At 44.3% G+C, this 26,154-nt stretch overlaps 1 protein-coding gene across 3 annotated transcripts in view; it reads left to right on the forward strand.

The window, feature by feature from the left end:
• Positions 1-26,154, forward strand: part of LOC109870215 (brain-specific angiogenesis inhibitor 1-associated protein 2) — a 90,834-nt gene that overhangs the window by 22,822 nt on the left and 41,858 nt on the right. For all 3 annotated transcript variants that reach the window (XM_031804746.1, XM_031804747.1, XM_031804745.1), the window contains exon 3: positions 5,333-5,419. In XM_031804746.1, coding sequence (XP_031660606.1) covers positions 5,333-5,419 — 87 coding nt within the window. The remainder of the gene's footprint in view (positions 1-5,332; positions 5,420-26,154) is intronic.

Below are 26,154 nucleotides of genomic sequence, written 5' to 3' on the forward strand. Positions count from 1 at the left end.
CGGAATGCTTCTATTGCAATATTCTGTGCATTCTGCTTAGATCGGTCTTACATGAGGTTCAGACGGAACCCGGAATGCTTCTATTACAATATTCCGTGCATTCTGCTTAGATCGGACATTTCAATTGACCTTTTTTTCCTTACCACCGTTTTGCTTTATGAACCATGTTCTCTGAGACTGACTCCCTGTCATATGTGGTATGCATACCACCCTGCATACCACTGCTGGCTTGCTTCTGAAGCTAAGCAGCGTTGGTCCTGGTCGGTCCCTGGATGGGAGACCAGATGCTGCTGGAAGTGGTGTTGGAGGGCCAGTAGGAGGCACTCTTTCCTCTGGTCTAAAAAAATATCCCAATGCCCCAGAGCAGTGATTGGGGACACTGCCCTGTGCAGGGTGCCGTCTTTCGGATGGGCCGTTAAACGGGTGACCTGACTCTGTGGTTATTAAAGATCCCATGGCACTTATCGTAAGAGTAGGGGTGTTAACCCCGGTGTCCTGGCTAAATTCCCAATCTGGCCCTCAAACCATCACGGTCACCTAATAATCCCCAGGCTCATTCATCCCCCTCTCCCCTGTAACTATTCCCCAGGTCGTTGCTGTAAATGAGAACGTGTTCTCAGTCAACTTACCTGGTAAAATTACAGATAAATAAATGTGTTGACCTAATAAATATCTATCTTATCCATCTATATACACAGTATGGAGCTTGTCCAGCACTGTGGAGGTATAGGAGAACGTGTATAATACTGTATCTGGCGGTCCATCGGGGTGTTTGGGCCAGAAACCGAAAGGTTGCTAGTTAGAATCCGAGCCAATTATTATTATTTTTTAAATGGTCGAGCTTCCCTTGAGCAAGGCACTTAACCCTAATTGCTCCCAGGTCACCGTCAATAATGGCGGATCCCTGGTCGTGACCCCACTCTCCGACGGTGTCTCATGGGGAGTGGGATATGCCAAACAGACATTTCCATTTCACACCACACACGGTATAGGACAGATGTAAAAAAAAATATATAATAATGTTTAACCCCCCCCCCACCCATGTTTTCTGAGAAAATTGTTGAAGACTGTAAAAAAATATTAAAAAAAACAGCAATCAGAGCCAAGTGATTCCACATTTTGGAAATCGGCCAAAGTATTGCCATGCCTAATATTGAGTTGGACCTCCTTTTGCCCTCAGAACAGCCTCAGTTTGTCGGGGCATGAACTACAGGGTGTCTAAAGCATTCCACCGGGATTTTGGTCCATGTTAACTCCAATGCTTCGCACAGTTGTGTCAAGTTGCCTGGATGTCCTTTGGGGGGTGGACCATTTTTTTGGTACACACGGGGAAACTGTTGAGCTTGAAAAACCTAGCAGCTTTGTAGTTCTTGACACAAACCGGTGTGCCTGGCATCTACTACCTTAAATCTATTGTCTTGTCCATTCAACCACTAACAGACATACACAATCCATGTCTCAAGGCTTAAAAATATATTTTTAACATGTCTCTTCTCCTTCATCTACACTGATTGAAGTGGATTTAACACGTGACATCAATAAGGGATCATAGCTTTCACCTGGATTCACCTGGTCAGTCTGTCATGGAAAGAGCAGGTGTTCCTATTGTTTTGTATAGGCAGTGTATGCGATCGTATACAAATGTAAGCAAGGTTTGAAATGATTGTTTTTGGTCAAATATTGTATCCATTTAGGCTTCTTGCAGTCAATTATGTTCCGGGTCTCTGACCATTGGTTCGAGAGAGAAAAATCACCCCGAGGCTGAACCTAGTTGATGCTCCATGCTGTACAGGGTTCACACTTGTACATGTGTGAAACAGGACAAATATGAGCACCCCCTATTTGATATTTTTATGAACATCCATTTTTAATAAGGATTTCTTGTTGAAATACAGTTTTCAGTTGAATAGAATGGTGGGGAATTGGACATGCTGCACTATGAATCTATGGTAGACTGGGAAAGCAAGTCCTACAGATAGTGGCTCCTCAGCCATGCCTCTAATGTAGTGTTGTCTCCAGCTGTAGGTTACTGGCCTCTAATGTACTGTTGTCTCCAGCTGTAGGTTACTGGTCTCTAATGTAGTGTTGTCTCCAGCTGTAGGTTACTGTTCTCTAATGTAGTGTTGTCTCCAGCTGTAGGTTACTTGTCTCTAATGTAGGAGCAGGTGAAGAGGGTGAGAGAGAGAGAGAGAGAGAGAGAAAGGACTGGAGAGGGAGAGATGGACATGCAGGAAATATGAAGCTCTAAGGACCAATAAAGGAGGACTCAGTGTTGTCTGATAAGAATAAAAATAGCTATACAGCTCCAGGATGGAAAATTAAACTTCTTCATTGCAGATCAGGAGCAGAACTGAGGTTCTGGCTTAGGCTGCCGTTGCCAAGGCAAAGGGCACAGCCAGCATTCAAATCACCACAGGGTGCCTCGTGGGCCTCCATACACTAACAGAAATGGTAAATATGCCAGTTCTGCCTCTGCTCTTAGGAGAAGAAAGGGAACCCATAAATCACAACAGGGAACAAGGAGTGGTGCTTGGCTGGACTTGAGGTCCCTGGAGCTTGGTTGACTAACATCATGATTCGGGCTAGGGAGAGAGAGCTATCTGCTTCCACAGTACCAGTCAAAAGTTTGGTCACACTAATAATTTCAAGGGTTTTTCTTTGTTTTTAATATTTTCTAAATTTGTAGAATCATAGTGAAGACATCAAAACTATGAAATAACACATATGGAATCATGTAGTAACCCCAAAAAGGGTTAAGCAAATCAAAATGTATTTTATATTTGAGATTCTTCAAAGTAGCCACCCTTTGCCTTGACAGCTTTGCACGCTCTTGGCATTCTCTCAACCAGTTTCATGAGGAATGCTTTTCCTTGGAGATGCTGTTTGTTCGATTTTGGAGGAGAGGAGAGTGTGTAGTGGATGCAGGGCTTGAATAGGATGCAATGCTTAGACTGGTATTTAGCCAGTTGTTCTGTTTAGTTTTGGGACTGGAGAAGGTGGGGCAGTTTCACACAGCACACAACCGTACTGGCATAATGTTGAATGTAGGGCAATTTCACACAACACACAAGGGTATCATGTTGAAGGTGGGGCGGAGAGACATTTCCAACAGGGACCAGTTGTGTTGTAGAGATGGAGGGGATTCGGAAGGGTGAGGGCTGAATGGATTTTGTAGAGGGGAAGGATGGAGAGGAAGAGAAATGCAGTGAATTTGGAAGAGGAGTTGAAGCTGGATGGAGTACTAAACGCATCAAGCTGCGCAGCTGATCTGGTTTACACGGGTTTTACTCCTCAAGAGTGTTTAATTTACTTTGGAATAGGTGGGAAGAATGGATGTCTTGTCACCACCTCCATTCTGTAGACCTATCTGCTTCATATCGGAGGTGTAATCCTCTTTACTGAACACACACACACACACACACACAATCCCCCCGACAGCAGAGCTCCAACGTCTTGTCCCAGTTAATACAGCTTTACCTGGCCTGCCACACTTCACCGCCCCTCACTCTATCCCCCTTGGCTGGGATTTCTGTGGACATCGTTAAATAGCCCATACACTCTCCTATCGCACCTAGACTCAACCAAATCTGGGCTCAGGAAGATCCGAGTGAGGGTCTCTCTTCCTGGAAGTAATCAGTCAGATTGAACCCCAGCTACAGGGCAGTAGGCTTTAGGTCCTTGGTTCTGGAGGCTAGGGCTGTTTTCAGTTCAGTGACCTCAAGACAAAGATTCTGATAAAGGTAGAGAAAGGAAATAATTGATAAAGGAAGGATTATGGGAGGAAGTTGGTGCAGACTGAGGCTTGAGAAACGATCCTGAGAGGAGAGGTGGATAGATGGAGGGACAGAAACAGGATCCTCAGAGGAGAGGTGGATAGATGGACAGAGACAGGTTCCTCAGAGGAGAGGTGGATAGATGGAGGGACAGAGACTGGTTCCTCAGAGGAGAGGTGGATAGATGGAGGGACAGAGACTGGTTCCTCAGAGGAGAGGTGGATAGATGGAGGGACAGAGACAGGATCCTCAGAGGAGAGGTGGATAGATGGAGGGACAGAGATTGGTTCAAGCCCTTCTGTTGTGTTAGACAATCAATTTAGTCTCTTAATTTTGAAGTGGGAAGGAATATTGCTAATGATACAGCAAAGGCTGTTGAGGGGAGGATGTCTCATAATAATGACTAGAATGGAATCAATGGAATGGTATCAAACACATGGAAAACATGTTTGATACCGTTCCGTTGATTCCATTCCAGCCGTTACTATGAGCACGTCCTCCCCAATTAAGGTTCATGGGGACCCCAGTGCTCAGTAAAGACCAGTAACCTTTTTAGAACATATTTCAATGGTTTACCATGCAGTGAATCCATATTCAGGATGTATTTTGGGTACAGCCCTGTTTAAAATGGCACTTAATCTAATATTTTAATGTTACGAACTAAGAAACTGTGCAGTAACCGTCCATGTTTAGTATGACTCTGCTTGGTCACATGGTTTAGTAAAGCTGTGACACTCCTTATCAATATGGATCAGCTCAAGGTCATACTCGGTCAGCTTCTCGGCCTTCCTCTCTCTTTCCTCTCGTTGGGATCACCACTCCCTAAACGACTTACCCCTGACCTGGTCTTATTCACCATGACTTCCCATTCACTGCTTCTAGCTGCCTGTGGCAGGACTGTGTGGGTGAGCCATGCTTGCTGTGTGTGTAAATTCCCTGGACGGAGACCTGAGTCGCAGAGGTCGTAGGCAGAACGGTCTATCTTGCCTTCCCTGGTCTTCCCTTGCTTTACTTTCTCTGGCCTCTGTTTCATGTAGTTCTTCTTTTCATTCAGCATCTGCTCTGTCCACCAGTAGTTACTGCACTTTCCTCTCGAGCCACCATTGTTGTTATTTGTAGCATTGGCTCTTTTCATTGTAGCATTGGCTCTTTTCATTGTAGCATTAGCTCTTTTCATTGTAGCATTAGCTCTTTTCATTGTAGCATTAGCGCTTTTCATTGTAGCATTAGCGCTTTTCATTGTAGCATTAGCGCTTTTCATTGTAGCATTAGCGCGTTTCATTGTCGCCAGTGGTAGCTTGTATCCTTTTCCATTGTAACTTGAAGTAGCCTTTTACGTAGTAGCCTGTTGTAGCCTTGCTATAGAACTTTCCTTTGTACTTTGTACTAGCCTAGCTCTTTCCATTGTAGCAATTACCCTTTTCATTGCAGCCTTTAGCCCTTCCCCTAATTGACTGGGGCTATAGCTATAGGGGAGGGATGCTGGGGTGAAGATTACGTTAATGTCCAATATTTCCACTCCGCCCCTGATCTGACGCCCAATGCTTCCATGTTTCCAGGTGTCACATTTGCTGCAAAGGGCTACTTCGAGGCACTGGTGAGGATGGGAGAGATGGCCAGCGAAAGTCAAGGCTCTAAGGATCTTGGTGAGTCCTAGTTGTGGCAATAGGGGGTTGCAGCACCCCTAGTGGGGTAGAGGGGTTTGCATGGAGACATGCCAGACAGGGCTGGATGGTTGTGGGTGTGAATGGGAATTGATGGTTTGAAAAGGACAAGCAGCCGATGCACCGTCTGAAACTGGATCTACACACAAACACACGCGTGTACAGCAAACATATTGAAACGCACTCAAGCAAATCCTGTTGTAGTCAGTTATTTTAATACTACTTGCAATTGGGAAGGAGAGCTTACAGTGTTCTTGCATTCACCACTGAGGCAATCACGTCCCCTTACAGTTCATCTTTGATATTTGATACGGAAATGTTGTTTTTGTTGGGTTCTAGCTTGATATATATTTATTCCTGTTACCAGCTCGTTCATACGCTTCCTCTCTCATCCTTATGGAAACATTCTGTCTCTGAGACGGGGCCCCTTTTGTACTTTGCCTCCAGTCACATACACATTTGAACGTTGATCATCTGCTCTAACCCACAATACGTTAATCACTACTACTAGGCCACTTGCATAGTTATAAATGTACTAAAACGCGCTCCAGTCAATTAGCCAGTTGACCTCTTGTTTTGCCTCAGCTTTCTCTGAATTATACTGTGTAGCGTTTTTATTTTGTATTGTGGAGTAAGTAAATATTAAATAGAATTTCAAAACATCATCATGCTGCGGATTTTCTTTTCATTCATAACATTCATTAGGGATTATTGGTAATGTTTCCTAATTGGACTGTAAAGATACTGTTTTGGGGCTGTTGACTTCTCTCTTGTCCTTTTACTGTCAATTAGAACAGTTTTCACACTGGAACAGCTACAACCTGTGACTGGACCAGTTTGGGTTGTATTGGTCTGTTAGGCTGAGAAAGACAAAGGATGGTGCTGTGGCTGGGGGATAGGGTGTAGACTGTGGTGATGGTGGGAGGGCAAGGGTCAGATTGGAGGCAAGATGGGGAGGGGAAACTGGTAGGATGGTGATGGCAGCAAGTGGTCTCTTCCAATGACATCTGTAAGAAATTACTACATGAAGACTCCAGCATGCTACACTGCAGTTATTTCTTCAACAGCTTTGTTTTTATTGATATCTATTTGTTTTTATGGTTGCGGTCATATACATCGGTAAGAAAAAGTATGTGAACTCTTTGGAATTACCTGGATTTCTGCATAAATTTGTCATAAAATGTGATCTTATCTTCATTGAAGTCACAACAATAGAGAAACACATCCTGCTTAAACTAATAACACACAAACAATTCTATGTTTTCATGTCTATTGAACACACCGTGTAAACATTCACTGCAGGGTGGGAAAAGTATGTGAACCCTTGGATTTAATAACTGGTTGACCGTCATTTGGCAGCAATAACCTCAACCAAACGTTTTCTGTAGTTGCGGATCAGACCTGCACAACGGTCAGGAGGAATTTTGTACCATTCCTCTTTAGAAAACTGTTTCAGTTCAGCAATATTCTTGATATGTCTGGCGTGAACTGCTATCTCGAGGTCATGCCACAGCATCTCAATCTCTAACCAACATCTCCAATCTCGTCTCATTGATTGGACTCCAGGTTCATGTTTTCAGTCAGACCGAGTCACATGTTCGAAGAATGGGACTGTCTCGCCTCCTGAATCTGAGCACTGTGTAGTTAAGACTCACTCACTCACTCAGTCTGAGGGGAATTTGGATAGCAGACAGCTGTGGCTTGGAGGGAAGAGGTGAGAGGTCAGAGGTGAGATAGGAAAATAGAAAAAAGCTCAACATTCATTATTCAGACTGTCTTTTTTTTTTTTTTTTTTTGGCCTTTCACATTTTGTCTGATGGTTTCATCTCTTCGTTCCTCCACTTAGCCTCTCTCGCTCTCTGTGAATACTGATTGAACTGCGTTTGATTGCCTACTCCAATCTGAACCTTTTTACCTTTTTTATAGTCTGTATTCAGCCTCAATGACAGTCTGTGCCGTGATCGGATTCCAACACAGCACTCAGTATTAGTAGCGAAGCCATTCGTTCAGAGGAGGATTTCTTATTGCAGAAAATAGTATGCTAGAGCAGAAGAACCCATTAATGAGGCTGCTGGTTTAATTAATGCTACATCCCAGTGACCTCATCTTAAACTGTCCATAAACACGTGTTCATCCATCTCCATATTGGTTCTGTCCTCTCTATTGTCCCTTATCTACTGCCTGTGTGTGTGTGTGTGTGTGTGTGTGCGCTCTGCGTTATATGAGGTCCTTTGGTTGTTTTTGCATCCCTAGCTATGACTCAGCACAATTAACCCTCCTCCCTCTAATCCCTCTGCAGTCAGTGACAGGCAGGGCTGAAGAGAGGCGACTGATGCGGTCTCTGGACATCAGTGTGCCTAAAGGGGTGTGTGTGTGTCTTCTGACAGTACTTGCAAGTATGATGTTCAAAACATCACAAGATTATGTTTTTACGTGTTTGTTCCTTGTAGTTTAATGGCAACTCAGTCAGGCTAGCCTGCAGTGATAGTGTGATTGCATGATCAGCCATTCCATCTTCACATGGTAATGAAAGAGGTGTACATTCCAGTTAACTACAGTCTGGTTTGTATTCGACAGCTGACTGTTTGTAAGACGAGAGAGGGACGCAGAAAGGCATTACTATAGCCTGAGGGATAAACATTGAATCGTCTACAACATGACAGCCATTATTCACACAATGTTCCTAACGTCAGCCCATTACATTGTTAGTCAGCCCCAGTGTAGTCTAGTCAGCCCCAGTGTAGTGTAGTCTAGTCAGCCCCAGTGTAGTGTAGTCTAGTCAGCCCCAGTGTAGTGTAGTCTGGTCAGCCCCAGTGTAGTGTAGTGTAGTCTGGTCAGCCCCCAGTGTAGTCTGGTCAGCCCCAGTGGAGTGTAGTCTGGTCAGCCCCAGTGGAGTGTAGTCTGGTCAGCCCCAGTGGAGTGGAGTCTGGTCAGCCCCAGTGGAGTGGAGTCTGGTCAGCCCCAGTGGAGTGGAGTCTGGTCAGCCCCAGGGAGGAATGGATGGGAAGAAGAGTGTTGGGATGGAGGGATAGGAGGGACGTCAGCGCTCTGCTGCGGCATGAAGCAGAAACGCTTTTCCAGCCTGCTCACTTTCATTATCCACAGGCCCCATGATTCTGTCTCCTTGTGTCAGTTGGCTTTTCATAGCCAAGCATTGAGGTCGAGAGACGAAACCTAAGATCACACAGGACACTAGATAAGACAGGAGAATTAGACCAGATATGACAGACTGACCCTGTCTTTGGGGGTTCCAGTCAAGATTCTAGCATTCGTATTTATCGCTAGCTGTGATAAAGTTTTAGTGTCTTATCCGGAGAGTAGAGCGTTGCAGTAGTCTAATCTTGAAGTGACAAAAACATGGATTTAGTTATTCTGCATAATTTTTTTGATAAACATTTTCAGATTTTGGTAATGTTACAAGGATCGAAAAAGGCTGCTCTTGAAATATTTTATATCCGTCAAGAGATCAGGGTCCAGAGTTCAGTTTAATTTGAGACGGCTGTACATCAATCGAGATACATTGTCCGATCCAAGAACAGAGATCTTTGTTTCTTGGGACCTAGAACTAGCAACTCATTGCCCGAGTTTAAAAGTTAAACATTTGCAGCCTTCCACTTCCTTATGTCTGAAACACAGGCTTCCAGGGTAGGCTATTTTCGGGCTTCACCATGTTTTCATTGAAATGTACAGCTGTCAGTTGTCTGCATAGCAGTGGAAGTTTACATTGTTTTTCTGAACGACGTCACCAAGAGGTAGCATATATAGTGAAAACAGTAGTGGTCCTAGAACAGAATCTTGAGGAACACCAAACCTTACCATTGAGTTGTCAGAGGACAAACCATCCACGGAGACGGATATCTTTCTGACAGATAAGATCTAAACCAGGCAAGAACTTGTCCGCGTAGACCAATTAGGGTTTCTAGTCTTTCCAAAAGAATGGTGATGGGGTCGAAAGTGGCACTAAGGTCTAGGATCACAAGGACAGGAGCAGAGCCTTGGTCTGACACCAATTACAGCTGTGGTCTATGATAGGGTCTAAAACCAGACTGGAGTATTTCCTATACATGGGCAACTGCTTAAAAAAAAATGTTGAGACAATTGGGAGATTTGGAATAGGCCAATGTATTTATATCCTTTTTTCGTTTCAAGGTTTGGCTTTTTCAGGAGAGGCTTTATAACTGCCACTTTTAGTGAGTTTGGCACACATCCAGTGGATAGGGAGCCATTTCTTATGTTGAACATAGGAGAGCCAAGCATTGAAAGTAGTGCTTTCAGTAGTTTAGTTGGAATAGGGTCCAGTAGACAGTTGGAAGAGCTCAGTGACTTTCAACGTGGCACCGCCATGGCATCGAATGCCACCTTTCCAACAAGTCAGTTCAACAAATATCTGCCCTGCTAGCCATGTCCTGGTAAACTATAAGTGCTGTTATTGTGAAGGGGAAACGTCTAGGCGCAACAACGGCTCAGCCGCTAGGTGGGTAGGCCACACAAGCTCACAAAACTGGACCGCCAAGTGCAGAAGCGTGTAGCGCGTAACAATCATCTGTCCTCGGGTGCAACACTCATTACCGAGTTCCAAACTGTCTCTAGAGGCAACGTCAGCACAAGAACTGTTCGCCGGGAGCTTCATGAAATGCATTTCCATGGCCATGCACACAAGCCTAATATCACTATGCGTAATGCCAAATGTCGGCTGGAGTGGCGTAAAGCTCGCCGCCATTGGACTCTGGAGCAGTGGAAACGCGTTCTCTGGAGTGATAAATCACACTTCACCTTCTGGCAGTCCGACGGATGTATCTGGGTTTGGCGGATGCCAGACGAATGCGTAGTGGCAGCTGTAAAGTTTGGGGGAGGAGGAATAACTGTCTGAGACTGGTTTTCATGGGTCGGGCTAGGTTCCTTAGTTCCAGTGAAGGGAAAGCTCAACACTACAGCAAACAATGACGTTCTAGACGATTCTGTGCTTCCAAAATTGTGGCAACAGTTTGGGGAAGGCCTTTTCCTGTTTCAGCATGACAATGCTCCTGTGCACAAAGTGAGGTCCATACATAAATGGTTTGTTGAGATCAGTGTGAAAGAACTTGACTGGCCTGCACCGATCCCTGACCTCAACCCCATTGAACACCTTTTGAGATTAATTTGAACTCTGACTGCGAGCCAGGCCTAATCGCCCCAACATCAGTGCCCGACCTCACTAATGCTCTTGTGGCTGAATGGATTCAAGTCCCTGCAGAAATGTTCCAGCATCTAGTGGAAAGCCTTCCCAGAAGAGTGGAGGCTGTTATAGCAGCAATGTTCCAACATCTAGTGGAAAGCCTTCCCAGAAGAGTGGAGGCTGTTATAGCAGCAACGTTCCAACATCTAGTGGAAAGCCTTCCCAGAAGAGTGGAGGCTGTTATAGCAGCAAAGGGGGGGGGGGACACACCACATTAATGCCCATGATTTTGGAATAAGATGTTTGACAAGCAGGTGTCAAGTAGTGTATATACTTGATCATTACAATAAATTATTATTAAATGACGAGTGGTTGAAGAGCGTGAAAAGCAATTTATGCAGTTGCAATTAGTTGCAATTAGTCAGCTACCTAAATGGACCAGTCCAGATTCCTCCATAACTTTTGCCTGTGAGACATTTACATAATTTAAGTCAAACCAGAAGTGAGTAGCTACATCAATTCAATCTACCCAGGGGGAAAACACTCCCTTTTCTCCAAATCACATTTTCTAAGCCATTTGGCTTTTCTCTCAAACTGAACTCCTAGGAGACATCCCCAAATGTCACACTATACCCAATGGACCCTGGTCAGAAGTAGTGCATTGTGTGTGTGTGTATATATAGGGAATATGATTTGATTTGGGATGCATCCCTGCTTCCCTGTTCTAGGTTATATAAAGGGAGGGTATTTTTTTTAAGGTGAGGGGCTCCGCTAGAGATCACGTGGGGATAAATAATGTAGATGTCTCTAACGTGCGGCAGTGTCAGAGGAATGGAACTGCACTGCACACACAGGACTGAATAATGATACAACTTTACCCCTGAGGTGTATATGCAGTAGCTACAATACTGCAGTGATGTATCTTCTTTTTTTTTCTCCTCCCTTTTTGGGGCGTGTGTCTGTGTCCTTCGTTATATATCATAAATCAGTGTGATTACCTACAAAAGACAGAGCCCAAGTGCACACTAATAAGGAACACTTCCTCATAGAACACGACATGTTGAACATAAGGTACTTGTAGCCTTTTGGCTTGTGAATACAGAGACCACTTGTTCCTGCCATGTTATAGGCTGTGGGCAGTTGTTCTAAGATTTGTCATTTTTGTTTTCCTGTACTGAAGAGAAACTAACACGAGTGTCATGTATGTGAGGTTTTAAACATGCGTGACCTGTCATACACAGTACATGTGTTGTGTTGCAGCTGTTTTCCAGTCGGCTATTCATGATGCTGTGTGCTTCCAGAGACGACGAGCCACAGGGTCTCTGCTTAATAATGGTACAGTCAAGCTGTTCTCCTCCCACACCAGAAATCAGACTGGTGGCCTACACACACACACACACACACACTAGTACACTCACTCATCTACGTACACACACACTATAATGTACACACACACTTGGGTTTCACTTAGCCTCTCACATTTAACTGTTTCAACCCTGTTGTTATTCCTAAAGCATTATTCCATTATTAATAGCCCCTATTCCACCACTAGACCGATTCCATTAATGACCCCCTGTTCCACCACTAGACCGATTCCATTAATGACCCCCTATTCCACTACTAACACCTGTTCCATTAATATCCCCTGTTCCATTAATAGCCCCTATTCCACCACTAGACCGATTCCATTAATGACCCCCTATTCCACTACTAACACCTGTTCCATTAATATCCCCTGTTCCATTAATAGCCCCTATTCCACCACTAGACCGATTCCATTAATGACCCCCTATTCCACTACTAACACCTGTTCCATTAATATCCCCTGTTCCATTAATAGCCCCTATTCCACCACTAGACCGATTCCATTAATGACCCCCTATTCCACTACTAACACCTGTTCCATTAATATCCCCTGTTCCATTAATAGCCCCTATTCCACCACTAGACCGATTCCATTAATGACCCCCTATTCCAATGCTAGCCCCACTACTAGCCCCTGTTCCACTACTAGCCCCTGTTCCACTACTAGCCCCTGTTCCACTACTAACCCCTGTTCCACTACGAACCCCTGTTCCACTACGAACCCCTGTTCCACTACGAACCCCTGTTCCACTACGAACCCCTGTTCCACTACTAGCCCCTGTTCCACTACTAACCCCTGTTCCACTACTAACCCCTGTTCCACTACTAACCCCTGTTCCACTACTAACCCCTGTTCCACTACGAACCCCTGTTCCACTACGAACCCCTGTTCCACTACGAACCCCTGTTCCACTACGAACCCCTGTTCCACTACGAGCCCCTGTTCCACTACGAGCCCCTGTTCCACTACTAACCCCTGTTCCACTACTAGCCCCGGTTCCACTACTAGCCCCGGTTCCACTACTAACACCTGTTCCACTAATAGCCCCTGTTCCATTAATAGCCCCTGTTCCGCCCCTAATACACAATCACTGACTCATAAAATATCCATTCACACAAGCGAGGACACCTTTCTATTCTGTGTGCCATGGTCTGTCTCTCACACAGCATCGTACTAAGAACACTAATTAAATAGGCAGTCACTTTAGTCAGAGTTGATTCACAAGTTATTCTAAGCACAAGTGGAGGCTTTTAAAAATTCAACAACTTTTCATCCGTCTCTTTGAGAAGGAAAGGATGGATGCTCAGTGATTTGTTACACTGCAGCAGAGGTCAGAGTCAGACTACCCCCACCAGCTCTCTCCATCCCTCCCTCTCTCAATCTGGACGCCCACGCAATGATGTAGGAGCCTACGCAGGCAGGCAGGCAGCCCTAGGAAAACTCACTGCCACCTCACACCGAAAGTAACAAATAGATGAAATGCATTCCGGGAGCGATTCAGGAAAAACCAAGAGGAGAGGGGGGAGACTAAATACGCTAGACCAACGCACAGACTGCCCAAAAATGGCTTGTTGGTGATGTCACACTGCTGAAGTTGGCATAGTCTGGCTTCCATTGTCATAGAGGAAGGATTCTCTAGGCATTATGGTTGTCCTGTTATGGGCAGGGAGGATATCAGGAAGGATTCTCTGGCATTACCAACTATCCTCTCTAGCCATAACAGGACATTGTTCATCATACTTGTCATTCTGATAGAGCAGAAATTTAGAATTTAATTGTCTATTTAATGAATTCCTCTCCTGCTGTCAGCGGTTGCAGTGTTCTCTGTATCCGCCCGTATAGGATGCATGCACATTGGGAGCGATGGTCGACCCTCATTTAAAACGCTTTAAAGTTAAACGGCCCGAATCTGAGGTTCAGGAAATAATTATCCTTTCGCTAATGAATTGAGATGACGTGATTTGAACCATGCTGGGCTGTGTGTGTGTGTGTGCCTGCGGTGGTGCGTGCCAGTAGAGGCTGGTGACTTGACAAATTGAGGAGGATGGGAGACCTCCGATATAGGCGTGGAACACACGGGGACAACGGCGTGTTTCAAAAAATTGTCCGACTAATTTATTTGACGCTTTAAATAAAGACACTTTTATAATACAATATTGTGGGGAATGGAAATGAGAGGGCTACTTACACTGTGTTGGAAAGGGATCACAGCAGTGATTTGAATGAGTGTATGAGGGATAAGTTGAGGTGTTCAGAGGCTTGAAAAGTATAGGACAGGATTTGACTGGGAAGACTAACTATAAAGCAACACACTAACACAGTTAGATAAGAGCTAAGAATGAGTTAGTCCAAGCAAGGAGTAAAATCATTGATGTGTAATAATGTGATTGTGATTGACTCTACATACAGGAATGAGAGAACATTGATGGGGTACTTGCAGTGTTTGGAGGGGAAACATTCAATGTGCCAGTGGATGAGTGGGCACATGAGACATGGCTTCAGTTCATGACAGGAGAAAGTTGACAATAGTAGTGTTTCTTTTTAAATTTAACTCGGCGGCAGCGTAGCCTAGTGGTTTAGAGCGTTGGACTAGTAACCGGAAGGTTTCGAGTTCAAACCCCCGAGCTGACAAGGTACAAATCTGTCGTTCTGCCCCTGAACAGGCAGTTAACCCACTGTTCCCAGGCCGTCATTGAAAATAAGAATGTGTTCTTAACTGACTTGCCTAGTTAAATAAAGGTTAAAAAAAAATTTAAAAAAAAAAGGCGGGTTAAGAACAAATTCTTATTTACACTGACGGCCTACCGGGGAACAGTGGGTTAACTTGTTTGTGTCGCACTGCTTTGCTTTATCTTGGCCAGGTCGCAGTTGTAAATGAGAACTTGTTCTCAACTGGCCTACCTGGTTAATTTTACGCAATTATTTTGTGACATATTATAGTTTCATATAAAAAGGACTTTATGTTTAACTATTTTTATGAAATTTCACTGAGGAGGATGGTCCTCCTCTTCCTCCTCTGAGGATCCTCCACTGGTGCGCGCGTGTCCATATTCCTCTAGCTAGAGAGAGAGAGAGGACACCTTGCAGCACGGCTCCACTAGATAGAAGAAAATGGAAAACAGGCTGCTTCGTTAGATACAGAGTAAGGTTGTGAACCTTTGTGTTGACAGTTACGAAATCAGTGGGAGAGATGGATGGGATAGACCGCAATATATAGATAGAAAATGATAATACCAGAGAATGTAATTCTGATCAGGAAATGACAATACCAGAGAGAATGTAATTCTGATCAGGAAAGGACGATACCAGAGAATGTAATTCTGATCAGGAAAGGACGATACCAGAGAGAATGTAATTCTGATCAGGAAAGGACGATACCAGAGAATGTAATTCTGATCAGGAAAGGACGATACCAGAGAGAATGTAATTCTGATCAGGAAAGGACGATACCAGAGAATGTAATTCTGATCAGGTCAAAGGGGAAATGTAGGGAGGGAGTTTATTCATCAGTGGATGTTGCATATTACAATGCATTCAGAAGTGGATTAAATAAATAAAAAATCCATCAGTCTACACTCAATACCCCATAATGACAAAGCAAAAACAGGTTTTTAGACATTTTTGCAAATGTCATAAAAAACAACAACATTAACCTTACATACTGTAGGTATATTCAGACCCTTTACTCAGTACTTTGTTAATGCACCTTTTGGCAGTGATTGATTACAGCCTCAAGTCTTGGGTATGACGCTACAAGCTTAGCACACCTATATTCGGGGTGTTTCTCCCATTTTTCTTTGTAGATCTTCTCACGCGCTGTCAAGTTTGATAAGGAGCGTCGCTACACAGCTATTTTCAGGTCTCTCCAGAGATGTTCGACCGGGTTCAACTCCGGGATCTGGCTGGGCCACTCAAGGACATTCAGAGACTTGTCCTGAAGCCACTCCTGCGTTGTCTTGGCTGTGTGCTTAGGGTCGTTGTCCTGTTGGAAGGTGAACCTTCGCCCCAGTCTGAGGTCCTGAGCACTCTGGAGCAGGTTTTCATCAAGGATCTCTTTCTGTACTTTGCTCCGTTCATCTTTCCCTTGATCCTGACTAATCTCCCAGTCCCTGATGCTGAAAAACAAACTCCAAATGGGCTGTATTGTGCCTTTTACTGAGGAGTGGCTTCTGTCTGGCCACTCTACCATAAAGGCCTGATTGGTGGAGTTAGGTAGTGATGGTTGTCCTTCTGGAAGGTTCTCCCATCTCCACAGAGGAACTCGATCTCTGTCCGAGTGACCATTTGGGATCTTGGTCACCTCCCTGACAATTCCTTCGACCTCATGACTTGGTTTTTGCTCTGACATGCACTGTCAACTGTGAGACCTTATATATATATATATATATATATATCTCTCACAGGTGTGTGTGGCTTTCCAAATCATGTCCAATCAATTGAATTTACCACAGGTGGACACCAATGAAGTGAATGAAGTTGTAGAAACATCTCAAGGTTGATCAGTGGAAACAGGATGCACCTGAGCTCAATTTCGAGTCTCATAGCAAAGGGTCTGAATGCTTTCTAAAAACCTGTTTTCGCTTCATAAACCTTTGTTGTTTATGAGGTATTGTGTGTAGATTGGTGAGGAAAACCTAATTGATCTATTTTAGAATAAGGCTGTGAAGTAATAAAAAGTAAATGGGTCCGAATACTGTGTGTGTGTATATAGTGCCTTAGACCACTGTACCACTCGGGAGCCCAAATTACTAAAGGACACCAATATGAAGAGACTTGCTTGGGCCAAGAAACAGTGAGTGGTGCGAGTGTGCCCTCTAAAACCTGGCCTTGTTATGAGGACAATGAAGGCTAATAAAATAACTCCTGTCTGCTCCTCCATGGAAACGCCAGCCTGGTAACACACACACACACAGGGTACATCCCAAATGACATGTGGGTCCCTATGTAGTGCACTACCTTTTGACCAGGCCTCGTAAGGTTTTGGTCATAAGTAGTGCCCTACATAGGGTACTATATGGGAAGCAGACATTGTCTACTGGAGGCTTTTATTAGAGAGCTGTGAGGAGCATGAAGGGAGACAATCTGATGGCCTGTCGCATGTGTGCCGCATCAAATACAGTAAGCCCACTTGTTCACTGCTGGGCCAGCACACACACACACACACACACACACAGCTCTACATTTTGGGGATCTCTCTGGCTTTATCTGGCAATATTTCTTGATGTTTTCCTGCCTTCATCTGGAGACGCTCAGTGTGTGCACTCTATCTCTGAGAAGTAAGGGAGAAACAGTTGACCCCTAGGTGACCCGGTTTCTGAGTTTCATCTGGAGACGCTCAGTGTGTGCACTCTATCTCTGAGAAGTAAGGGAGAAACAGTTGACCCCTAGGTGACCCGGTTTCTGAGTTTCATCTGGAGACGCTCAGTGTGTGCACTCTATCTCTGAGAAGTAAGGGAGAAACAGTTGACCCCTAGGTGACCCGGTTTCTGAGTTTCATCTGGAGACGCTCAGTGTGTATGAGGAAACTGCAGCGCCAGCGAGAGTCTCTTCCCCTTCCAAACATCATCACAAACACCTGGTCTCTTGTTCTCAGTAGATAACTAATTATTCCGCCTGAGATGACGACATGTTCTTGTATTTCTGATAGCATAATGGATTTCAGCTCTATGCCCTTGGCTCTGTTGCTTTAAGGCTGCCTAACGAGAGAGAGAGAGAGAGAGAGAGAGAGAGAGAGAGAGAGAGACTCTCTCTCTCCGAGGGTACTTGGCTGTCTTTAGTTTTTTTGAATCAAAGACACAGCACTAACACACACCTGTTTCTCTGGTAGCGTTCTCTCAACCCTTCTCTGCCGTCAGTCTGTGAAACTCATACACTCATGTCTGTAAGCATTTTTTTTTTTTGTTTTGCAAGATTGAAAGGGAGGGAGAGAATTCACAGCTTGTCTGTGCTTCATAGCTGGTATGTGTGAAATCCACAAGCTTTGCCGGTTTTGTTCTGTAGTGTTTTTTTTCTTCCAATGCAGCAGTAAGTGATGCTGTGTCAATATGCTTTCAACAGCCTGCTGGACTTTGTCAAATATGTCCTTGAGCTGGTATGCCACCCGTCCTTAGTACTGGTGTTACTCTGCCAGATAGTGACTTAATGAACCTGTTAATATGGTAGACTACTGAGCTCTGTGGTACTATACCACGTGTGTGTATATATAATGCCAGTGGTATAGTACCACAGAGCCCAGTAGTCTACCATATTAACAGGTTCATTAAGGCACTATCTGGCATATATATTACACACACACACACACACACACCTCCATGCCAACCAGTGAAGAGGAAAGGACGCAATGACCGACCTCTGTTCTGAATCACATAAAAGCCAATTGCAAGCTATTTAAGAGCACCATGTACCCACTCCAGCACCAACCTTACTTTATTCTGTTTTTCCCTCATTCTGAGTAGACCCTGAGTTTTCTCTGGGAGTTCAGTTATCTGTGACGCTGAGTCTTTCACATCAGCCTGTCCTCTCTGAGATTTACTCTCATTCTCACCCAGCTCTTGGTGTGAATCTAACTGTTACCTCACTGTCACTTACATTTCTGACTCTTTTCCCTCGCTCTCATCTCAGACACTCATTTTCAGTTTCCCCAATTTGAGAATTAAGCTAACATTTTACATTGTAGTCATTTTAGCAGATGCTCTTATCCAGAGCAGTTTACAGTTAGTGCATTCATCTTAAGATAGCTAGGTGAGACAACCACATCTCAGGTATGGTAAGTACTTGTTTTTCTCAATAGAGTAGCTATCAGCAAAGCCAGTGTTTTGTGGGAAAACGGGCAGGGATCTGGTGTCTTAGTGCCCCAGGGGGCAGCGCTTTCCACCATTTGAGGTTCCAGGACAGAGAAGAGCTTGGACTGGGCTGAGCCACAAACATAATCCTTAACAACAATACTCTGTGACCAAGAGGGGAGGGTAAACACACAACTTACTAATGTCTCTGGGTTTCGCTCTGTGGGACTAGAACCTGCGTCTGGAACTGTTTGTGTGTGCCTGTGTGTGTTTCATGCCTGGTAATGATATGCTAGGCCTACTGTGTGTTCAGTCACTACTGCTAGGAAGAACACTAGACTCTACTTTTAGGTTATGCATCCTGTCTAGGGAAAAACACTAGGCTCTACTTTTAGGTTATACATCCTGTCTAGGGAAAAACACTAGGCTCTAGTATTAGGTTATACGTCCTGTCTAGGGAAAAACACTAGGCTCTAGTATTAGGTTATACATCCTGTCTTCTCTCCCCGGGCTAGTAACCTTTTCCTGTTTTTGATGCAGAGGTAAAAGTTTATAGAGCGTTAAACGACAACAAAATATTTCCCCTACATGTCTAGTTTTTCAAGACCCCGACTCCTGAGCCGTGAACTGCGTCCATCCTTTTCTCCAGAGTTGGTATTTTGCCTTTCACGCATTTATAAACAGTTATTTGTGTTTTCTAAATGAATGACAAACCGCTCCACGCCCCCCCTAGAATGAATGGCAAACCGCTCCACGACCCCCTAGAATGAATGACAAACCGCTCCACGACCCCCTAGAATGAATGACAAACCGCTCCACGACCCCCCTAGAATGAATGGCAAACCGCTCCACGCCCCCCTAGAATGAATGACAAACTGCTCCACGACCCCCTAGAATGAATGGCAAACCGCTCCACGACCACCTAGAATGAATGACAAACCGCTCCACGACCCCCCTAGAATGAATGACAAACCGCTCCACGACCCCCTAGAATGAATGACAAACCGCTCCACGACCCCCTAGAATGAATGACAAACCGCTCCACGACCCCCTAGAATGAATGACAAACCGCTCCACGACCCCCTAGAATGAATGACAAACCGACCACCTAGAAACCAATTTGCATCTTGTTGGAAGGGGAAAAGAGAAGAAAACAACAAATATGATTTTTGTGATTTACTAGGCTCTTGAGGGGACATCTTAAGAATCTAATCGATCGCAGTGGACAAGACTAATGACCTAATCCCTGTACAGTGCACCTACTTCTTACCAGATGCCTATGTTCCAGTTTGAGCCTTTATTTAACTAGGCAAGTCGGTTAAGAACAAATTCTTATTTACAATGACAGCCTACACCGGCCAAACCCGTACGATGCTGGGTCAATTGTGCGCCGCCCTATGGGACTCCCAATCACAGCCCGGATGTGATACAGCCTGGATTCGAACCAGGGATTGCAGTGACGCCTCTTGCACTCCGATGCAGTGCCTTAGACCGCTGCGCCACTCGGGGAGCCCATTGCACAAGTACAGTGAAATGCCTTATATAGTTCAATACCATACTATATACTGGGTCAGTTCAATACCATACTATATACTGGGTCAGTTCAATACCATACTATATACTGGGTCAGTTCAATACCATACTATATACTGGGTCAGTTCAACACCATACTATATACTGGGTCAGTTCAATACCATACTATATACTGGGTCAGTTCAATACCATACTATATACTGGGTCAGTTCAATACCATACTATATACTGGGTCAGTTCAATACCATACTGGGTCAGTTCAACACCATACTATATACTGGGTCAGTTCAATACCATACTATATACTGGGTCAGTTCAATACCATACTATATACTGGGTCAGTTCAATACCATACTGGGTCAGTTCAACACCATACTATATACTGGGTCAGTTCAATACCATACTATATACTGGGTCAGTTCAATACCATACTATATACTGGGTCAGTTCAATACCATACTATATACTGGGTCAGTTCAATACCATACTATATACTGGGTCAGTTCAATACCATACTATATACTGGGTCAGTTCAATACCATACTATATACTGGGTCAGTTCAACACCATACTATATACTGGGTCAGTTCAATACCATACTATATACTGGGTCAGTTCAATACCATACTATATACTGGGTCAGTTCAATACCATACTATATACTGGGTCAGTTCAATACCATACTATATACTGGGTCAGTTCAATACCATACTATATACTGGGTCAGTTCAACACCATACTATATACTGGGTCAGTTCAATACCATACTATATACTGGGTCAGTTCAATACCATACTATATACTGGGTCAGTTCAATACCATACTATATACTGGGTCAGTTCAATACCATACTATATACTGGGTCAGTTCAATACCATACTATATACTGGGTCAGTTCAACACCATACTATATACTGGGTCAGTTCAATACCATACTATATACTGGGTCAGTTCAATACCATACTATATACTGGGTCAGTTCAATACCATACTATATACTGGGTCAGTTCAACACCATACTATATACTGGGTCAGTTCAATACCATACTATATACTGGGTCAGTTCAATACCATACTATATACTGGGTCAGTTCAACACCATACTATATACTGGGTCAGTTCAATACCATACTATATACTGGGTCAGTTCAATACCATACTATATACTGGGTCAGTTCAATACCATACTATATACTGGGTCAGTTCAATACCATACTATATACTGGGTCAGTTCAACACCATACTATATACTGGGTCAGTTCAATACCATACTATATACTGGGTCAGTTCAATACCATACTATATACTGGGTCAGTTCAATACCATACTATATACTGGGTCAGTTCAACACCATACTATATACTGGGTCAGTTCAATACCATACTATATACTGGGTCAGTTCAATACCATACTATATACTGGGTCAGTTCAATACCATACTATATACTGGGTCAGTTCAACACCATATCTACAATGTGCAGTGATACTGGTGTGATGGGGGAATATGTATAGGGGGTAAGGTGACTAGGCATCAGGATGTGTGTGTGTGTGTGTGTGTGTGTGTGTGTGTGTGTGTGTGTGTGTGTTGGGCCTTGTGAGTGTGCATAGAGACAGTGCAAAAAATTTAAATACAAGGGTCAACTCCGATGGCTAAGGACCATTTTTAAATGGAACACAAATATAAACAGAACATGCAACAATTTGAAATATTTTATTAAGTTACAGTTCATGTAAGGGAACCAGTCAATTGAAATTAAATCCCTAATCTATGGATTTCACATGACTGGGCAGGGGTGCAGCCATGCGTGGGCCTGGGAGGGCATAGGCCCACCCACTTGGGAGCCAAGCTCACCCACTGGATAGCCAGACTCAGCCAATCAGAATACAGACAAATACTCCTCAGTTTCATTAGCTGTCTGGGTGGCTGGTCTCAGACGATCCCGCAGGTGAAGAAGCTGGATGTGGAGGTGCTGGGCTGGCTTGGTTACACTTCGTCTGCTGTTGTGTGGCCAGTTGGACTTACTGCCAAATTCTCTAAAACAGTGTTGGAGGTGGCTTATGACAAATTAATATTACATTAGCTGGCAACAGCTCTACTACGACGGAGATATGAGTAGTTCTCTACATTTCATTGGCTGATGGATGATCATTGTTGTTTTGTTTCTCTTTCTCATGCCAATTGCAAACTCCCTCAACTTGAGACATCTGAATTGTGTTCTGTGACACAACTGCACATTTTAGTGGCCTTTTTATTGTACCCCGCACAAGGTGCACCTGTGTAATGATCATGCTGTTTAATCAGCTTCTTGATATGCCATACCTGTCAGTCAGGAGGAGAAATCCTCACTAACAGGGATGTAAACAAATTTGTGCACAACATTTGAGAGAAATAAGCTTTTTTTTTTTTGCGTATGGGACATTTCTTGGATCTTTTATTACAGTTCATGAAACATGGGACCAACACTTTACATGTTGGGTTTATATTTTTGTTCAGTATAGTTAGCTATTTAGCAGTCATATGATTTTTGGGGATAGAAGAGTTTCAGGAGCCTGTTGGTGAGCAGAGAGAACATCTGTCTTTGGTGGCTGGAGTCTTTAATGATGTCCCTTCCTTTGACACCACCTGGTATACACGGAGTCTACAAAACATTAAGAACACCTGCTCTTTCCATGACAGACTGACCGGGTCATTCCAGGTGAAAACTATGATCACAGATTTTTTAAGTGTTAAATCCACTTCTATCAGTGTAGATGAAGGGGAGGAGACGGGTTAAATAGACAATTGAGAAATGGATTGTGTTCGTGTTCCATTCAGAGGGTGAATGGGAAAGACCAAATATGTTAAGTGCCTTTTGAATGGGGTATGGTAGTAGATGCCAGGGGCACCGGTTTGTGTCAAGAACTGCAACGCTGCTGGGGTTTTCATGCTCAACAGTTTCCTGTGTGTATCAAGAATGTTCCACCACCCAAAAGACATCCAAACAACTTGACACAACTGTGGAAAGAACTGGAGTCAACATGGGCCAGAATCCCTGTGGAACTGAGGCTGTTCTGAGGGTAAAAGGAGAGGGGAGGGGGTACAACACAATATTAGGAAGGTGTTCCTAATGATTTGTATACTCCGTGTAGAGGTCTTGGATGGCCCTGGTCAAAAGTAGTGCATTATATAGGAAATAAGATGTCCTCTCAGGGCTTGTGGTCCCAAATGGCAGGACAAAGCAGCTGGGGGAATTAATCGTGTTAATTGTCTATTTTTTTTAAACATGGGGCTCCACTAAGACCACATAACAATACGCTTTAGTCTCTCTAAGCTTCAGATGTTGTTATCTGGGCTGATTATGGTTAAGAAGCTTAGGTTCCCTGCTGGGACAGGAGAGAGAAACAGGCAGACCAATATTTCAGATGTCAGGATGGAGTAGCATTAGATTAGACATTCACAAACATAGGCACATAGCTGCGGGAAGTCGTTTTGGGGTGCTGTGATTTATTTATTTTTTGCTGAGGGGGTGCAGAGAAAGAAATGTCCGCGCTGAAGATGTCTATATCGGTCTGTTAATACAGGACTAGTAAAGGCCCGGTGCACTGCTTTTATGCAGAAACATTTGATTTATTTGAGTGTTGACCAGTAACTTCAGCCTGATAATACTTGTGGAATATAACAAATGTTGCTTGATATGTTTTCTTGAAATATTTTGCAAATGCAACTTATTTCTATGAAAAAAATTGAAATGGTCTATTCATTCCTTTTCCATTTTAGTAGACGCTCTTGTCCAGAGCAACTTACAGTAGTGAGTGAGTACATGTGTCATACTGGTCACCTGTGGGAATCAAACCCACAACCCTGGCATTGCAAGCACCATACTCTACCAACTGAGCCAAATCATCACAAACTGCTTGATGGCTGAATGTATTCAATTAGTGGATTGGTCATTGTTTTCTTCAGGGTGATGAAGGTCTACAGGTACAAACCAAGATGACTGGCCTATGTACAGTACATTTTCCATGAAGTGGTTTGTAAGGATGGTAATATTTTCTGTTATTTGATCAAGTAAAATATTTAATTTTGATGTTGATGTTTTATATTTTTGTCCATAATTTTTTTTGCCAAATTGGAGATGCTGAAAATGTTTTTGCACATACTGCAAACATCTAGAATCTGTCTGATAATACTTGTAAAAGCCCAGGGCACTACTTTTGTGAGAAAAAAATAATAATTAATAAACATTATTCAGATTTTTCAGGGTGTGCAGCAGCACCACTACTTCCCACAGCTATGATGTGCATCTGCTTGAACACACACACACACACACACACATACACACACATACAGACACCCCCCCCCCCCACACACACACACACATACAGACACCCCCCCCCCCCCCCCCCCACACACACACACACACACACACACAGACAGACAGTCCTCTTCATGTGATGTAGTCACATTGTTCAAAGCATGGTGCTGTTATATCCTACCTCCCCTTCATTTTGTTCCCGCCCACTAATCTAGTTAATCGTGTCGCTGTATTTTATCCCTAGATGGACAGTGGTATTAGCATGGTGGGAGGAGGGTGGTTGATGGATGGACAGACAGTGGTATTAGCATGGTGGGAGGAGGAGGAAGGTGGTTGATGGATGACAGTGGTATTAGCATGGTGGGAGGAGGAGGAGGAGGAGGAAGGTGGTTTATGGATGGACAGTGGTATTAGCATGGTGGGAGGAGGAAGGTGGTTTATGGATGACAGTGGTATTAGCATGGTGGGGGGAGGGTGGTTGATGGTTGATGGATGGACAGTGGTATTAGCATGGTGGGAGGAGGAGGAGGAAGGTGGTTGATGGATGGACAGTGGTATTAGCATGGTGGGAGGAGGAAGGTGGTTGATGGATGGACAGTGGTATTAGCATGGTGGGAGGAGGAGGAGGAGGAAGGTGGTTAATGGATGGACAGTGGTATTAGCATGGTGGGAGGAGGAGGAGGAGGAAGGTGGTTAATGGATGGACAGTGGTATTAGCATGGTGGGAGGAGGAGGATGAGGAGGAAGGTTAATGGATGGACAGTGGTATTAGCATGGTGGGAGGAGGAGGAGGAGGAGGAAGGTGGTTTATGGATGGACAGTGGTATTAGCATGGTGGGAGGAGGAGGAGGAGGAGGAAGGTGGTTTATGGATGGACAGTGGTATTAGCATGGTGGGAGGAGGAGGAGGAGGAGGAAGGTGGTTTATGGATGGACAGTGGTATTAGCATGGTGGGAGGAGGAGGAGGAGGAGGAAGGTGGTTTATGGATGGACAGTGGTATTAGCATGGTGGGAGGAGGAGGAGGAGGAAGGTTGATGGATGGACAGTGGTATTAGCATGGTGGGAGGAGGAGGAGGAGGAAGGTTGATGGATGGACAGTGGTATTAGCATGGTGGGAGGAGGAGGAAGGTTGATGGATGGACAGTGGTATTAGCATGGTGGGAGGAGGAGGAGGAGGAGGAAGGTGGTTTATGGATGGACAGTGGTATTAGCATGGTGGGAGGAGGAGGAGGAGGAGGAAGGTGGTTTATGGATGGACAGTGGTATTAGCATGGTGGGAGGAGGAGGAGGAGGAGGAAGGTGGTTTATGGATGGACAGTGGTATTAGCATGGTGGGAGGAGGAGGAAGGTTGATGGATGGACAGTGGTATTAGCATGGTGGGAGGAGGAGGAGGAGGAAGGTTGATGGATGGACAGTGGTATTAGCATGGCGGGAGGAGGAGGAAGGTTGATGGATGGACAGTGGTATTAGCATGGTGGGAGGAGGAGGAGGAGGAGGAAGGTGGTTAATGGATGGACAGTGGTATTAGCATGGTGGGAGGAGGAGGAGGAGGAGGAAGGTGGTTTATGGATGGACAGTGGTATT

The sequence above is a fragment of the Oncorhynchus kisutch genome, linkage group LG25, assembly GCF_002021735.2.
Source record: "Oncorhynchus kisutch isolate 150728-3 linkage group LG25, Okis_V2, whole genome shotgun sequence".
Classification (NCBI taxonomy): Eukaryota; Metazoa; Chordata; class Actinopteri; order Salmoniformes; family Salmonidae; genus Oncorhynchus; species Oncorhynchus kisutch.